General features: G+C 46.7%; 1 protein-coding gene across 1 annotated transcript in view; it reads left to right on the top strand.

Moving 5' to 3' along the window:
• CAPN1 (calpain 1) overlaps window positions 1-18,321 on the top strand; it is a 54,289-nt gene that overhangs the window by 17,846 nt on the left and 18,122 nt on the right. Inside the window, exons 5-7 of the mRNA XM_073351855.1 lie at window positions 2,578-2,696; window positions 15,027-15,160; window positions 15,316-15,484. Of these exons, the coding sequence (XP_073207956.1) occupies window positions 2,578-2,696; window positions 15,027-15,160; window positions 15,316-15,484 (422 nt within the window). The remainder of the gene's footprint in view (window positions 1-2,577; window positions 2,697-15,026; window positions 15,161-15,315; window positions 15,485-18,321) is intronic.

Below are 18,321 nucleotides of genomic sequence, written 5' to 3'. Positions count from 1 at the left end.
CAGCGCGGTAAGGGGGCAGGGGTGGGGGGGGTTGGATAGAGGGCAGGGGAGTTTGGGGGGTGGGCAGGGGTGTGGATAGGGGTCGGGGCGGTCAGAGGGCGGGGAACAGGGGGGTTGAATGGGGGTAGGGGTCCCGGGGGGGGCAGTCAGGAAGGAGAGGAGGGGTTGGATGGAGCGGCGGGGGGCAGTCAGGGGCAGGGGTTCTGGGGGCGGACAGGGAGCGGGGGGGGGGCGGATGGAGAAGGGGTCCCGGGGGGGCAGTTAGGAAGGAGAGGAGGGGTTGGATGGGGTGGTGGTGGGCAGTTAGGGGTGGGGAGTCCGGGGGCGGACAGAGGACCGAGAGCAGGGAAGGTGGATGGGGCAGGGATCCCTGGGGGCCGTCAGGGAACGAGGGGGTTGGATGGGGCAGGAGTCCCAGGGGGGCTGTCAGGGGGTGAGAAATGGGGGGGGTCGGATAGGGGGTGGGGGCTGGGCCATGCCTGGCTATTTGGGGAGGCACAGCCTCCCCTAACCAGCCCTGCGTACAATTTCAGAAACCTGATGCAGCCCTCAGGCCAAAAAGTTTGCCCGCCCCTGACCTAGTCCATTCTCTGACAGCAGCCAGCACCAGCTGCTTCAGAGGAAGATGCAAGAAATCCCATAGTGATCAGAGATCCTACCCCTCAGGAAACTGCCTTCCTAACCCTGTTCGAGATTGGCTGATGGCCTGATGCAAGAGGATTGATAAAATCCCATCTTCATTGTTTTTTAAATTACTATTGTAACTTTGGAGAGTCTCATTATCCATATAAATATCCAATCCTTTTTTAAATCCTGCTAAGCTCTTAGACTCATGGATATCTTATGGCAAGGAGTTCCACATGATGTTACATAGGGGTTTGGTTTTTTTTTGGCACAGAAATAAGTTGTAAGTTATCTTTAATATATATTTATTTACACAGTGTGTGAACTTTTCCCAAGCTTCACTTTGACCATGCCTCCTGGCACTGACAGGCTGGGGTCTTGTTCTTTAGCTAAGGCAGTGCTCTAATGGTTAGAGCAAGGAGGAGTGAGATAGGACTCCTGGGTTCTGTTCCTGGCTTGGCTATTGATTTGCAGCTCAACCCTGGGGCAAGTTGTTTCACTGCTCCCTGATGCTATTTTTCCACGAGGACTGACTGCACAGACATACAGGGCTTCATTGATGTTTTCAAAAGCAGTTTGAGATGAAGGGTGCTATGGATGTGCCAAGAGTCACTATTTTTATACCCTTTCCCTACAGTCTCCTCGGCTGTGCGGAGTGGCCTTGAGCTCTGTGGCCTGCCGATGGTACTAGTCATCTGATACTTTGTCTTCCACTGCAGGTCCTGAATAAGTGTAACCAATTATAGTGGCATAGCATAAAGTAAAACCTATCCTGGCTGAGATCCTCATCCCCATTCTGGCCCCTTTATGCTGGATAAAAAGGGCTCTAAAAGCTCCATATCTGGCCAGGGGAGGAACCTGCAAGCCCTGTCATGGGGGATTAGGGCTGTGGGCATTGGGCAGGGGGGCCGTGTTAGGTGTGAGACCGCAGTACATAGTGCTCCATGGATTCTGAGCTGAACTGCGGCCCATAGGGCACCCCCAGGAGGCTGCCATAAGTTAGGCCCTTGGGGCTGTCTCAATTATGCCAGGGGCTGCTCCAGTTTCCAGAGAAGCTTAGGATCACAAGGGTTGTTTAAAGCTCTTCTCTCCTGGGCGGTGAGTTCTGGCCCAGCACAGGATCTCACCTCCCCCAACACCCAAGCAAAAACCCTGTGCAAAGTGCACAGAGAACTGGATAAACTTGCTTGGGGACTGTAACTTATGAGGTACCTGATCAAACTGTGAGGGGGCAGGAGCTCCAGTGGAAGGAAATTTCTCCTCTCATCTACATGGAACTATGAGTTTTAGGCAGCTTGTAAATTTGAGGGCCAAAATGGTTGTTTCCCTTATGCCGTTCACCTTGGATATTCGTATCTCTGCCAAGTAACAGCCATAGTGCAAAAATCCAAGGGGGCTTCCATCACTTTTGGTCTAAAAAACCAAGTGGATATCAGACTTTTGCGGAGTCAGACTAAAGCCCAGAGTATCCCTTTCATCGTCAGCATTGCCATATTTTTGGTGCCACATAAGTGAGAAGAGCAAATCAGCAGCAAAATTTAGAATGAGCAGCCTTGGAAAACAATGGTGAGGATGTGTGAGAACTTGCAGCAGAAGGCTGAGGAGAATGTCTGCGCGGGAGCCCCAGGCTGCTCTGACTCATATGGGGGATTGCACAGCTAGTTCTGGTTAGCTGCAAGAGTTGGTGTGTGGTTTATGCAAATATCTTTCTCCCCAGTGGGTGCCTGAGTTGCCAAATGGCTCCCGTAACGTGCAAGCCTGAAATCTTGCGCTCTACTATGTTTGCGGCCTGCACCTTTTAATTTTTCTCCTGAGAATAAAATGTGACTGCCACATACCATGCAGTTATTTATCCAATGCAGCTAGGCTCTGCTGAAGAAACGGGAGTGTTATTTTCCATCCTTGGTGCAAATGGAACTTTCTTGACTAACTTTTCTTTCTGCCTTCATTCAGGTGACTGCTGGCTCCTAGCTGCAATTGCTTGTCTCACCTTGAATGATACCATCCTCCATCGAGTGGTCCCCCATGGGCAGAGCTTCCAGAATGGATATGCTGGCATCTTCCACTTCCAGGTGTGTTAAGGAAAAGTTAGCACATGTGATTCCATTTTGGTTTGGGACCCACCATTGTCTAAAAGCAAGCACATCATGCACCAGGAGGAGTGTTCCTTAGATACTGCATTCCTGTGAAAATCCTCCTCCTTGTCTCCAGCCTGCCTTGACTCCCGGTATCTGTTCTTTGTCTGTCCCTAACTCCCTATCTCTTGGCCTTTGATGTGAAGCCTCCCATCCTGATAATAAAAGTTACTGATGCATTGCTTTAGGACCATGCTGTGTAATTAACATACTAATTTAGCACGAGGAATGCACCAAGCAGGGATAGGTGGTAGATAAGAAAAGGGTTTGTTTATTGGCTAAGGTTTCCGATGCACAAGGGCAACATGCTTTGCTAAGCGGTATATAACCTTTGCATAATCTGTATTCTGTGTCCCCTCCTGGCTAGCAGGGGGGCACCATGCTCGAGGGTAATAAACTTGGTGTTTTTTGGGAACTCTGCAGTTGTGGACTTTGTTCATGTGCCTCAGCCTAGATTCGAACTGTGTGTGACCTATCAGGTATAATTCGCAGCAGTTTTGTGCGTGACCTATCAGATATAATTCGTAACAAGTGAGATGCTGGGATGTAAGAAATTCTCACCTCATTTGGTGTTGGACCCTGCTGCTCCCTCAGTTTACCTTCTTCCCCAGTAAAACTGCCACAACTGCTTTTGGATTACTCTCCCCTTCTGGGGTCTGGTTTATTTTATACAAAATAACCGTTTAACTCAAAGCTAGAATCTCCCAGCCTTCTTCTCCAAACTCAGCAGTTAAATTCACCCTTCCTGAGCTCCCAGTTCCTTCTTAAAGGCTTTGCTACCTGCCCTGGCAGCAGGTAGCTCCCAGCAGGTTCCTTCCCTGTCCCACTTTGACCCCGTATCCCCTGCAGGTCTCTCTCCCTCTTTATCTTTGCATCAGGGCCCAGATCTCTCTCCAGGCTTACTCTGGGCTTCTTCAGAGAGGTCTCCCCTTCTTTGAAGCAGGAAAAACTCTTATAGGAAGCCCCACCCCCTGAACTACCATTGCATGATTGCTGGCCAACCACTGGGCCAAACCCATCACATATGAGGCAGATAACTAGGTACAGATAGACCTGAGGCCAACTCCCCTTAAAGGGCCAGCCCTCCCTATAACACTTGACTATTGGTATCTTTCCCAAAGATGCCCAAGTGAAAAGTGTGTGTATGCGTGAAAATAATGTATAGACCAAAAAAAGGTTCCTATCAGGCTGTGTGATACCCATTTTGTATCATGTTCATTGGCACCTTTTAAAAGTTATAACCTTAAAAACCATTGGATCACATGTAGGACAAGCTTCCCCCAGGGTTTTGCAGGCAGGGGTAGAACATTAAACCTTGGTGGAAAGGTGTTGGCCTAATTTTGTTAAGAGGCTTTGGAGAGAGAGAAATCAGTAGCAACTTGTTACCTGCTAGACACAGAGGTCTCTGGCAGCCTGAAGAGCTCAGTTACTGATGAGAAATGCATGTCTTGAAGCTGGTAGGAAGCAAGAAATCATGTCATCATCAGTAAGCAAAGACCTTAGAACAACTTGTATAGGGCACTTGTATTAGGACTTTGTCTATACGTTTTTTGTACCACTTTTTCTGTATCAGTTTTAAACTGATATAGCTGAAGCGTACAAGTCCTGGGGTATGTCTACACTCTGAAATTAGGTCAAATTTATAGAAGTCAGTTTTTTAGAAATCGTTTTTAAATAGTCAATTAGGTGTGTCCCCACACAAAATGCTCTAAGTGCATTAAGTGCATTAACTCGGCGGAGCGCTTCCACAGTACCGAGGCTAGCGTCGACTTCCGGAGTGTTGCACTGTGGGTAGTTATCCCACAGTTCCCGCAGTCTCCGCCGCCCATTGGAATTCTGGGTTGAGATCCCAGTACCTGATGGGGCAAAAAACATTGTCGTGGGTGGTTCTGGGTACATGTCATCAGGCCCTCCCTCCATGAAAGCAACGGCAGACAATCGTTTCGCTCCTTTTTTCCTGCGTTACCTGTGCAGACACCATACCACGGCAAGCATGGAGCCCGCTCAGCTCACTGTCACCCTATATCTCCTGGGTGCTGGCAGACGTGGTATTGCATTGCTACACAGCAGCAGCAACCCATTGCCTTGTGGCAGCAGACGGTGCAACAGGCCTGATAACCATCATCATCGTGTCCGAGGTACTCCTGGTCGCCTCGGTAAGGTCGGTCAGGAGCGCCTGGGCAGACATGGGCGCGGGGACTAAATTAGGAGTGACTCAACCAGGTCATTCTCTTTAGTCCTGCCGGCAGTCCTATTGTACCATCTTCTGCCTAGCAGCCAGGAGATGTGGATGGCTAGCAGTCCTACAGCACCGTCTGCTGCCAGCCAAAGATGTAAAAGATAGATGGAGTGGATCAAAACAAGAAATACACCAGATTTGTTTTGTATTCATTTGCTCCCCACTCCCTCCCTCCGTGAAATCAACGGCCAGCAGTCGTTTCGGTGAGGTCTGTCAGGGGCACCTTGAAAACTTGAATGGAGATTCAGTCCTGCCTGAAATACCGGGGGGAGGGATAGCTCAGTGGGTTGAGCATTGGGTTGAGCGTTGGCCTGCTAAACCCAGGGTTTTGAGTTCAATCCTTGAGGGGGCCATTCTGTGTGACAGTTGTTTTTGTTTCTCCTTGACGTAAAGCCACCCCCTTTGTTGATTCTAATTCTCTGTAAGCCAACCCTGTAAGCCATGTCGTCACTCGCCCCTCCCTCCGTCAGAGCAACAGCAGACAATCGTTCTGCGCCTTTTTTCTATGCAGACGCCATACCATGGCAAGCATGGAGCCCGCTCAGATCACTTTGGCAATTAGGAGCACATTAAACACCTTGCGCATTATCCAGCAGTATATGCAGCACCAGAACCTGGCAAAGTGAAACCGGGCGAGTAGGCGACGTCAGCGCGGTGACGAGAGTGATGAGGACATGGACACAGACTTCTCACAAAGCACAGGCTCTGGCAATGCAGACATCATGGTGCTAATGGGGCAGGTTCATGCAGTGGAACGCCAATTCTGGGCCCGGGAAACAAGCACAGACCAGTGGGACTGCAGGGTGTTGCAGGTCTGGGATGATTCCCAGTGGCTGCGAAACTTTTGCATGCATAAGAGCACTTTCATGGAACTTTGTGACTTGCTTTCCCCTGCCCTGAAGCGCAAGAATACCAAGATGATAACAGCTCTCACAGTTGAGAAGCGAGTGGCAATAGCCCTGTGGAAGCCTGCAACGCCAGACAGCTACCGGTCAGTCGGGAATCAATTTGGAGTGGGCAAATCTACTGTGGGGGCTGCTGTGATGCAAGTAGCCAACGCAATCAAAGATCTGCTGATATCAAGGGTAGTGACCCTGGGAAATGTGCAGGTCATAGTGGATGGCTTTGCTGCAATGGGATTCCCTAACTGTGGTGGGGCCGTAGACGGAACCTATATCCCTATCTTGGCACCGGAGCACCAAGCCGGCGAGTACATAAACCGCAAGGGGTACTTTCAATAGTGCTGCAAGCACGGGTGGATCACAAGGGACGTTTCACCAACATCAACATGGGATGGCCAGGAAAGGTACATGACGCTCGCATCTTCAGGAACTCTGGTCTGTTTCAAAAGCTGCAGGAAGGGACTTTATTCCCAGACCAGAAAATAACTGTTGGGGATGTTGAAATGCCTATATGTATCCTTGGGGACCCAGCCTACCCCTTAATGCCATGGCTCGTGAAGCCGTACACAGGCAGCCTGGACAGTAGTCAGGAGCTGTTCAACTACAGGCTGAGCAAGTGCAGAATGGTGGTAGAATGTGCATTTGGACGTTTAAAAGCGCGCTGGCGCAGTTTTCTGACTCGGTTAGACCTCAGCGAAACCAATATTCCCACTGTTATTACTGCTTGCTGTGCGCTCCACAATATCTGTGAGAGTAAGGGGGAGACGTTTATGGCTGGGTGGGAGGTTGAGGCAAATCGCCTGGCTGCTGGTTACGCGCAGTCAGACACCTGGGTGGTTAGAAGAGCACAGGACGGCGTGGTGCGCATCAGGGAAGCTTTGAAAACCAGTTTCAGGAATGGCCAGGCTACGGTGTGAAAGTTCTGTTTGTTTCTCCTTGATGGACCACCCCCTCTTGGTTCACTCTACTTCCCTGTAAGCTAACCACCCCGCCTCCTCCCTTCGATCACCACTTGCAGAGGCAATAAAGTCATTGTTGCTTCACATTCATGCATTCTTTATTAATTCATCACACAAATAGGGGGATAACTGCCAAGGTAGCCCGGGAGGGGTGGTGGAGGAAGGAAGCACCGGGTGGGATGGTGGAGGAGGGAAGGACAAGGCCATACAGCACCTTAAAAGTTTAAAACTTTAAAACTTATTGAATGCCAGCCTTCTGTTGCTTGGGCAATCCTCTGGGGTGGAGTGGCTGGGTGGCCGGAGGTCCCCCCACCGCGTTCTTGGGCATCTGGATGAGGAGGCTATGGAACTTGGGGAGGAGGGCAGTTGGTTACACAGGGGCTGTAGCGGCAGTCTGTGCTCCTGCTGCCTTTCCTGCAGATCAACCATATGCTGGAGCATATTAGTTTGATCCTCCAGCAGCCTCAGCATTGAATCCTGCCTCCTCTCATCACGCTGCCGCCACCTTTCAGCTTCAGCCCTCTCTTCAGCCCGCCACTTACTCTCTTCAGCCTGTCACCTCTCCTCCCGGTCATTTTGTGCTTTCTTGCACTCTGACATTGTTTGCCTCCACGCATTCGTCTGTGCTCTGTCAGTGTGGGAGGACAGCATGAGCTCAGAGAACATTTCATCGCGAGTGCGTTTTTTTCGCCTTCTAATCTTCACTAGCCTCTGGGAAGGAGAAGATCCTGTGATCCTTGAAACACATGCAGCTGGTGGAGAAAAAAAAAGGGACAGTGGTATTTAAAAAGACACATTTTATAGAACAATGGGTACACTCTTTCACCGTAAACCTTGCTGTTAACATTACATTCGTAGTACATGTGCTTTTGTTACAAGGTCGCATTTTGCCTCCCCTCACCGCGTGGTGAGCCCCTCACCCTTCCCCCCTCCCCGTGGCTAACAGCGGGGAACATTTCTGTTCAGCCACAGGCAAACAGCCCAGCAGAAACGGGCACCTCTGAATGTCCCCTTAAGAAAAGCACCCTATTTCAACCAAGTGACCATGAATGATATACTCTCCTGAGGATAACACAGAGAGATAAAGAACAGATATTCTTTGAACGCCAGCAAACATACACTGCAATGCTTTGTTCTACAATGATTCCCGGCTACGTGCTACTGGCCTGGAGTGGTAAAGTGTCCTACCATGGTGGACGGAATAAGGCTGCCCTCCCCAGAAACCTTTTGCAAAGGCTTTGGGAGTACATCCAGGAGAGCCGCGAATGTCAGGGCAAATTAATCATTAAACACGCTTGTTTTTAAACCATGTATACTATTTAAAAAGGTACACTCACCAGAGGTCCCTTCTCTGCCTGGCGGGTCCAGGAGGCAGCCTTGGGTGAGTTCGGGGGGTACTGGCTCCAGGTCCAGGGTGAGAAACAGTTCCTGGCTGTCGGGAGAACCGGTTTCTTCACTTGCTTGCTGTGAGCTATCTACAACCTCATCATCATCATCAATCTTCCTCGTCCCAAAACCTGCTTCCGTGTTGCCTTCATCTTCATTGAAGGAGTCAAACAACACGGTTGGGGTAGTGGTGGCTGAACCCCCTAAAATGGCATGCAGCTCATCATAGAAGCAGCATGTTTGGGGCTCTGACCCGGAGCGGCTGTTTGCCTCTCTGGTTTTCTGGTAGGCTTGCCTCAGCTCCTTAAGTTTCATGCGGCACTGCTTCGGGTCCCTGTTATGGCCTCTGTCCTTTATGCCCTTGGAGATTTTGACAAATGTTTTGGCATTTCGAAAACTGGAACGGAGTTCTGATAGCACGGATTCCTCTCTCCATACAGTGATCAGATCCCGTACCTCCCGTTCGGTCCATGCTGGAGCTCTTTTGCGATTCTGGGACTCCATCATGGTCACCTCTGCTGATGAGCTCTGCGCTCACCTGCAGCTTGCCATGCTGGCCAAACAGGAAATGAAATTCAAAAGTCGCGGGCCTTTTCCTGTCTACCTGGCCAGTGCACCTGAGTTGAGAGTGCTGTCCAGAGCAGTCACAATGGAGCACTCTGGGATAGCTCCTGGAGGCCAGTACCGTCTAATTGTGTCCACAGTACCCCAAATTCGACCCGGCTAGGCCGATTTCAGCGCTAATCCCCTTGTCGGGGGTGGAGTAAGGAATAGATTTTAAGAGCCCTTTAAGTCAAAAAAAAGGGCTTCGTCGTGTGGACGGGTGCAGGGTTAAATCGATTTAATGCTGCTAAATTCGACCTCAGCTCCTAGTGTAGACCAGGGCCTGGTGTGGATATGGTTATACAGGTATAAATCTGCATATACTGGTATCGTTACTCTCTCTCCCTCTTGCCTGTTAGATTGTTGGCTCTTTAAGAAGAGACTTTTGTTTTGCCTTTGTTCAGCACTGAGCACATTTTCAGTTCTAAACAAACTGTACCTTGTTGGTGCAATGCCAGTGGCTGTTGGGACAATGGTTCTAGTGGTTACCTTTGTGCTGCAGCTCCAGCTCTCCATCCTCAGCAGGAATTCAAAGTTAACACTAATGTCATTTATTTATTTTTGCTTTACCTGCACTGTTATTTATTTTGGGCGTAGTGCTCTACATGTGTATTTAGCAGGAAGAAAATTGCGCTGATCTCTATCTAAACCAAGAAATATTTGTTTGGCTAGTAAACCAGTAGGTTTAATCACCACTGAGCAATGCCCGTGGGGTAAAGCCCAAGGCCAAGTGAATTTCATTGCAGTTGCAAAGCTGATTCGTTATTCATCACGGTTACACCCATCCTGTGCAGGGAGTGCCAGGCTGGGAAAGGAGGGAAGATGCTGTGGGGTTGGAGGCAAGCCTGACACTAGGCGCAAAAGGGACCAAATAAAGAGAAATTACAAACATTATCTGCATTTAGGTTTGGCCCATGTAGGCAGAAGCACAGTCTGAACACAGAACCACAAGTGGCAGTGGAAATTACTGGATAGGGCACTGGACTGGGCCTTTGAGACTTGGATTTTGTTCTTGGCTCTGCCTCTGACTTGCCATGTGACCTTGGGCAAGTCACTTCCTCTATGTCTTTGTGTCTGTACAACATCTAGCACAATGCGTCCCCGATCTCAGTTGAAGCCAGTAGCTGCTATTGTAGTAATACAGGACTGGGAGCCAGGAATGCTTGGTACTAATACCAGTTCTGACAACAATCTCAGTGCGAGATTTAAAGAGCTCAATCAGTTTAGTTGATCAAAAAGAATATGAAGAAGTGACTTGATCACAATGTGTAAGTCTCTTCCTGGGGAAGAATACTGGGTACTAAAAGGGGCTTTAATCGAGCAGAGGAAGGCATAACAAGAACCAGTGTCTTGTTAGAAGAAGAACAAGAAACTAAAACCAGACCAATTCCAGTTAGAAATAAGGCACGTATTTTTAACAGTAAGGATGATTAACCATTGGAACAAACATGCCAGGAAAATGGCAGATTCTCCATCTTTTGCAGTCTTCAGATCAAGCTGGAATGCCTTTCTGGAAGAGCTGCTTCAGTCAGACATAAGTCACTGGGCTCAATACAGGGGTGAAGGGGAAATACTCCGGCCTATCTTCTACAGGAGGTCAAACTAGATAATCTAATGGTTCCTTCTGGCCTTAAAATCCATTAATTTAAATTCCCTAATGATTAATTACCTAATTATGTAAAGCACTTTTCAGATATAAAATGCTGTATGTGTTGCTCTTGTTCTTTACCAGATCATCTAACCAGGATACTTTATAAAATAAATTTCCTATATTTAATGTAGGTAGAAATTTGGCATGACAATTTTGTGTTGTTGCCTTGGCAAATATCAGCTGCATCATGACTTGACAGTTATGTATTTTGTGGCATTTCTACTTGGAAAACTGGAATTTAAAACTTTTTATAAGTATTTTAATATAAACGTTATAGAATTGTTGGTCTTTAATTGGAGGGTTAGCACCTTCTCTGCACCTTCATATTACCTAAGTGTCCAATGACTTCATTGGAGGCTGGAATTTAATATACCATGTGTTAGGCACCTTAGAAACCCCTAAAATTGACCGACTAATTTCAGGATCATGATATTTCTGGGGCACTTGAATAAAATAAAAAGCTTGGAATCTTGATCTGTGGTCTTTCTGCATGTCAGAGGAACTGCAAATGTACTGATGCCTTTCTAGGTACCTCTTAGATGTTCTTACCATTGGGGAATGAAACCAGGCTGATTATAAAGAATTTGTACTTGTTCTCTGGGCAGCCTTGAACTGAACGATCACATTTTGGTCCTAACAGTTAAACTGATCTGGACAGAGGCCAGTTTCTGTGGGCTGAGTTGCTGCAATGACTAAGCAGTGTAGAAACCCTGAAGAGTGAAGTAGTTATTCTGAATTCTCATGAAAACAAACTGAAAATTCAGTTTTTGACAGTTGAAACATTTGAAGGGAATAGGTGCTTCCCACAGAGGGAGCCCAATAGTTCTGGTGAGAGCAATGCTTACTTGTATAGTGTATGTTCTTCCCTCCCCAACTCTGCCAGTGCACCTCAGTCCTGATCTGCAGCAGTCTGTTCCATCCCAGCCAGTCAGCAAGCAGCTCTGCCAACGTCCTTGTATTCTGAAATGCAGCTATCTACCCTTTAAATACCATTTCTGACTCTCTTCTGAGCACAGACTAGGGTGTGTTTTCTCATCTGGACAATATGTTGACAAGGGGCTGAGTTAAAACCACCAAACTCATTTAAACTTCCCCAGTCTCCACTGGTGAAAGATGAGTGCATTAACACACAGGGTCACCCATTCCCTTCCCCTACCCCAAGCCTATTCTGTATTAGCCCACAGCTACAGAACCTGGCTCTTTAGCACAAATGCTAGAGACGCATGCTTTTAGCTGTGGTGGTCCCCAGTTCAATCTCCAGTTGTTGGCCAAGATGAGGTCTTCATAACAGGACTGTGAGAGGAAGGATGGTCAGGTAGTTAGGGCATTAACACAGGATCTAGGAGACCTCAGTTCAAGACCCTGTTCTGCCCTAGATTTTGTGTGACCTTGGGTGAGCCACTTAATTTCTCTGTGCCTCAGTTCTCCCTCTATAAAATAAGGAGAATAGTTCTTGCCTACCTCAAGGGCTGAGGATAAATATATTGAGTGTGATGTGCACAGATACTACAGCAATGGGGGCCATCTAACCACCAAAAAAAAAAAAAAAAGAGCCTGACTCTTCATCTTGTTCCTTACTCTGGTGCAGAATGATACTAAATAAGCTGTAAAATGCTGCTAAATAAGAGTAGGAATATTTGGCACAAGTGTTAGTGACTGCACAATGTGCAAGGCATGTGGGTCTGATTCTCTACTGTTTTTAAAATTGTACCTCCCTTGTGCATTGTGACTGAACCACACCCAGCTCTGTTACTGATCACATGTCCAAACTAGCTGGATATCTACAGAACCTTATTTTCCAGTCCCACGAGCTGTGCATTTAAAACTTCATGGATGGCAGAGGATGACATTGCAGTGTTTTGATTCAACCAGTACCCGGCGGCTGTGAGCAGATGTCACACTCTATCAAATCAGATAATGGAAGATCTCGCTATCATAGCAGGCTGCATTCAAAGTTTGCTACAGTTCTAGCAGCAGAAACAAGGAGGAGATTTTTTTTTTCCTAGGAAGCATGTATATCAAATATTGTTAAATCCCTCTACTCCACTAAGGAGCTGCATTCCCACTGACTTTCAATAGGACTTAGTCTAAGGCCTGGTCTGCACTTGGGGGGATCGATCTAAGTTACGCAACTTCACCTATGTGAATAACGTAGCTGAAGTTGAGGTACTTAGATCTACTTACCGTGGTGTCTTCACTGCGGTAAGTTGACGGCTGATGCTCTCCCATCTGCTTCACCTGCGCCTCTTGCCCTGGTGGAGTACCGGAGTCGATGGGAGAGCATTTGGCGGTTGATTTGTCTAGACGTGATAAACTGACCCTCGCTGGATCGATTGCTGCCCGTTGATCCAGCGGGAAATGTAGACAAGCCATAAGTCACTTAAGAGTGACTCTGAAAAGGACTTAGGGGTCACAGGATAACATGAGTTCCCAGTGTGATACTGTAGCTAAGATGATGAACACAGTCCTTCAATGTATAAGAAGGAGACTACAAAGTGGGAGTAGGGAGATGGTATTGTCACAATTCAGGGCAACTGCATATGTATTCCCCCTCTGTGATCCAGCAAGAGCACCCACTTTAGGCTTATAGCTCCCTATCCATTGGCTCTGTTGGGTGAAGACACGTCTCTCTCTCCCTTCTGACCAGGTTATTTCCACGCTGCATAGTCCCTTGACCATCCTGTGATATCCCCATCAAAAGACAGGCTGCCTAAGCAGGCTTCTTTTGCCTTCTCTTCAGCGATGGTCAACAGTGTAGTTACTACAGTTAAGCTACCACACCGCTCCTCCTAAGCAAGCACATTTTATTCTTAAGGTAAAAGCAATACAGAGAAAACATATTAAAAACAATAAAAGAACTTATATACCTGCTGATAAGCTTACCAGAGATCATCCCAACTGTAACAGCGACTCTAGATGGAACAGTCCTTCAGCCTCCACTCGGGTGTTTTCCTGGGATTTCAAGTTCATCACACCCTTTGCTCTGAACAAGAACTCCCAAGAGACTCACTTATTTATCCAGTTTGGGTTTTTGAAAAGACTAATTGGTAATCAGCCAAATAATGGGTCTCTGCTCAAAATGCAGCTTAAAAAAGTCTGATTCGAGAGGGGTCATTTGCATTCCCTTCACCCCCATGTATTTCCTAGGAAATCCACTGCACACACATTGTCCCAAAAAGTCCTTTGAAATTCTTATCTCCCAGAAATTGCATTAATCCTGCCTTCCTCCTATAGAAGTTGTGCACTATGGTGGAATTGCATAGAAACATTTACATTTTCAGTACAATGGACTCCAAAGGTATTAAAACTTAATTCCTTAAAGTTTAGTTTAGTTCAGTAAGGTTTAATTTAATTCTATAAGGTTTGTCCATGATATTGTATATGTCTTGTGTCACATGTGTTACTTCTGGATATAGCATCAGTGAGACCATTACTGGATACCATGTCCTGTTCTTGTGTCCATACTTCAAAAAGGAGGTTGGAAAAATTGGAAAGGGTTCAGAAAAAAGCTACAAGAATGATTCAAAGTCTGGAAAACATGCTTTATATTAAGACTAAAGGAGTTAAAAATATTTTGTTTAAGAGATGGTTTAGATGTGACTATACTATGATCTACATACAAGTATCAGTCTACATGGAAGAGATTTCTAATAGTAGACAGTTCTTTTATCTAGGAGAAAAAAGCATAATGAGATCCAATGTTTGGAAGTTGATTCTACATCCATTCAGAGAACTGCCATCAAGTTGAGTGTAATGCCTCATGAGCTCAGCCAATTAATTAAAATTTCATTTCTGGTTCACATTCACAGGGCATTTGGGCAATAATTCATCAAGATACTTAAGAACACGGCTAACTTTGAGTATGTGAGTAGTCCTGCTGAAGTCAGGTAAATTAGACACATGCTTAAAGTTAGGCAGTTGCAAAAGTACTTTGCTGAACTGAGGCTTCAGACAACTACATGACCTTTTTGCCCATTACCTGTAAGGACTGAATGGAATCTTAGTGCCCCATCACTTGACTTGCAAAGTTTTGGGGTTTAATTACTGCACAGTTGTTTGGGCATGAGCAGTAACAAATAGCCTGGGCACTTTGCCAGACCTCTGCAAAGAACATGAGACCTTCTCATTTTCATAGCCTTTGCATCCTACAGCACCAGTGTGAGTAGCGCAGGGTACAGCAAAATTGGCAATGCAAACATTTTTATCAGTTGATTAGTGTCCGTGCTTACACAGGGCTATTATACAAATTAATTCTTCTCTCAAAATGGGTTTGTCTACACTAGAATTGAAACCGTGTTTTACAAGAACTTCTAAACACACACTAAACAACCTAGCTCACCAGACACTGCCCACACAATTCTTTCCCTGGGGAGATGAGCTAGAGAATGAACCACATGTACCACATATTAACTATGTTGCTTAATGCGTTTTTGGAAGGTGTTTGGATAATATGGTGATCAGGGTGACCTTAGAACCTATAGCTGTTTTCACCATCAGTTTGCATACATCTGTCTCTCCTCTGTGCAGATCTGGCAGTTTGGGGAGTGGGTGGACGTTGTAGTGGACGATCTTCTCCCGACGAAGGATGGGAAGCTGGCTTTTGTACACTCGGCACAAGGCAATGAGTTCTGGAGTGCCCTACTCGAGAAGGCTTATGCCAAGTAAGTGTCAGCATCTGGGCTTGCCCATCTCTGCTTTGGAAATGGCCATGATGTACTAAGCACTTGGCTGGTGGATATTTCCTAACTAATGTGGCCCAGAGTGTGTGACAGCAATAGGAAAATTCTAACTATCTGCCTTCTTCGTTCTCACTCAGGGTGAATGGCTGCTATGAAGCTCTGTCTGGAGGAAGCACCTCGGAGGGCTTTGAAGACTTCACTGGAGGGGTCACCGAATGGTACGAGCTTCGGAAACCCCCCAGTGACCTTTACCAAATTATTCTGAAAGCTCTGGAAAGGGGATCTCTGCTTGGCTGCTCCATTGACGTGAGTTCTTGTTTTGTAGGGTATCCTGCACTTTTTTCTTATTGGTGGTGGTGATGATGGGTGAGTGGGTCTTGGACCATTTTAATAGGCTGGGGATTTGAGGCTGCTCATTCCCAAAACAAGGCAGTGGCTCAATGATCCCTTTGCTCCTGGGCATCTAGCCGGGCATGTTGGGTTCTTTTGTCAACCATTCAGTGCACAAACACAGGCGCGCACGCACACACACGCAAACTCCTCTTGGTGTCTGCTGGACTCTTCAACCGTCTACTCAGCCAGGCAAGCCACATCACTTTTAAGGGCTTTTCTTCACTGCAGTGTTAGTTTGAGGTATAGCTCAATTTTTGCCACAACCCGGTTCCCATCCATATACATTTCTATGTCGAGTTGAAAGTAGTGCTTTACGCTTGGTCTAATTTGCTTGTCGGGGTGTATAGGTTGAAGCTTGAGTGTTGCTGTCACTCAAACTAGCAATGCAGTAGGGATACAGCAGCTTGAGTTATAATAAACCAGATGCCAATCCAATATCACTTTGCTAATCCAGTCCCTCTTTGTAGTTCAAGTGTTGTTTTGCAGCATGGTTGCTCTCACTCGAGCTAGATTAGCTCAACTTGAGTGTACTCACCCAAGCTAACTGCTGCAGTGAAAATAAACCTTCAGGCTCACATTGTGGCCCCCATCCTAGGCAGGCTCTCAAGCCCAAATTCATTAACAAAAACAGAGCTTTGTTCCAAAATGGCTGTTAAGCTTTGGAAACAAATGGAGCACTCATCATGGCTGCTGAGTTATGTGCATCTCCTATCAATATTTACAGCAAATCCCCAAGTCCCACATTAGAAGAAATGTTTTAGAATAGCAACAAAGCCTTCTGGTGTCCAGTGATTCACTGACCATCAGGAGGTTAAAGTCACTTAACCTTTCGCTTCATGTACTGCTTGCAGTGTGCACATACACACCCTGCCATACATTGCAAAGCCTGTCTTTTCTCAAGGCTGAGATTCATGCATTGAGGGTTGGGACCATGGCTCCTCCCATCTCCATTTTGTTTTTTTGAAAATTGTTGTATTCAGTTTTGTTTAGTGTTTAGCTTGTATGGCAAAGATGCCTAGAGCCCTGGGTAGGCTTGCTTTTACATTCTGTACCAATCCAAATAAATGTGTGAAGTGGTGATGGTTGCATATATACTGTAGGAAACTGCACTTAATCTAGATGTGCTTCAGAAAGTAACTCCACTGGAATTCCCTCGGGTGACTTACTGGAGCTCACGAATGTGTGCACCAGTCTCAGGTTCGCTACCGGCTCTTCTAACAGCAAGGTTCACTTCTTCCTTAGCTCAGATACACATACAAAGTGCACAGAGTTCTTAATCATTGGCTGTTAGTTTGCTGTTTCCATACCAACTGTACATGATGGGCAGCCAGAGGTCCTTTTCCCAGTGGAGTTATTGCCTGTATACCATGGGCCTGTTCGGTAACATGGCAGTCTCTGCTATCTGTGATAGTAACATGATGACACTGGGTTCTACGTATTTGATGACAACAGGATGAGCTCCAGCACTATTGCTGAAATAACCTATTTTGTTAATCTAGAATTCTCAATTCAGACAAAAGGCTGAGATGAAGCTTTTTTTTCTTGACCGGTGCTGTGTATGGGAATTAAATAGCAGGAAACACCTTCTACATGAGAGGAAAGTGATCAGGAACAGTCAGCATGGATTCACCAAGGGACGGTCATGCCTGACTAATCTAATCGCTTTCTATGATGAGATTACTGGTTCTGTGGATGAAGGGAAAGCAGTGGATGTATTGTTTCTTGACTTTAGCAAAGCTTTTGACACGGTCTCACACAGTATTCTTGTCAGCAAGTTAAAGAAGTACGGGCTGGATGAATGCACTATAAGGTGGGCAGAAAGTTGGCTAGATTGTCGGGCTCAACGGGTAGTGATCAATGGCTCCATGTCTAGCTGGCAGCCGGTGTCAAGTGGAGTGCCCCAGGGGTCGGTCCTGGGGCCGGTTTTGCTTAATATCTTCATAAATGATCTGGAGGATGGTGTGGATTGCACTCTCAGCAAATTTGTGGATGATGCTAAACTGGGAGGAGTGGTTGATACGCTGGAGGGCAGGGATAGGATACAGAGGGACCTAGACAAATTGGAGGATTGGGCCAAAAGAAATCTGATGAGGTTCAGTAAGGACAAGTGCAGGGTCCTGCACTTAGGATGGAAGAACCCAATGCACAGCTACAGACTAGGGACTGGATGGCTCGGCAGCAGTTCTGCGGAAAAGGACCTAGGGGTGACAGTGGACGAGAAGCTGGATATGAGTCAGCAGTGTGCCCTTGTTGCCAAGAAGGCCAATGGCGTTTTGGGATGTATAAGTAGAGACATAGCGAGCAGATCAAGGGACGTGATCGTTCCCCTCTATTCGACATTGGTGAGGCCTCATCTGGAGTACTGTGTCCAGTTTTGGGCCCCGCACTACAAGAAGGATGTGGATAAATTGGAGAGAGTCCAGCAAAGGGCAACAAAAATGATTGGGGTCTGGAACACATGACTTATGAGGAGAGGCTGAGGGAACTGGGATTGTTTAGTCTGCAGAAGAGAAGAATGAGAGGGGATTTGATAGCTGCTTTCAACTACCTGAGAGGTGGTTCCAGAGAGGATGGTTCTAGACTATTCTCAGTGGTAGAAGAGGACAGGACAAGGAGTAATGGTCGCAAGTTGCAGTGGGGGAGGTTTAGGTTGGATATTAGGAAAAACTTCTTCACTAGGAGGGTGGTGAAACGCTGGAATGCATTACGTAGGGAGGTGGTAGAATCTCCTTCCTTAGAAGTTTTTAAGG

This window comes from Lepidochelys kempii, chromosome 7, assembly GCF_965140265.1.
Source record: "Lepidochelys kempii isolate rLepKem1 chromosome 7, rLepKem1.hap2, whole genome shotgun sequence".
NCBI classification, from domain to species: Eukaryota; Metazoa; Chordata; order Testudines; family Cheloniidae; genus Lepidochelys; species Lepidochelys kempii.
This window is presented reverse-complemented; position numbering and strand designations above follow the sequence as displayed.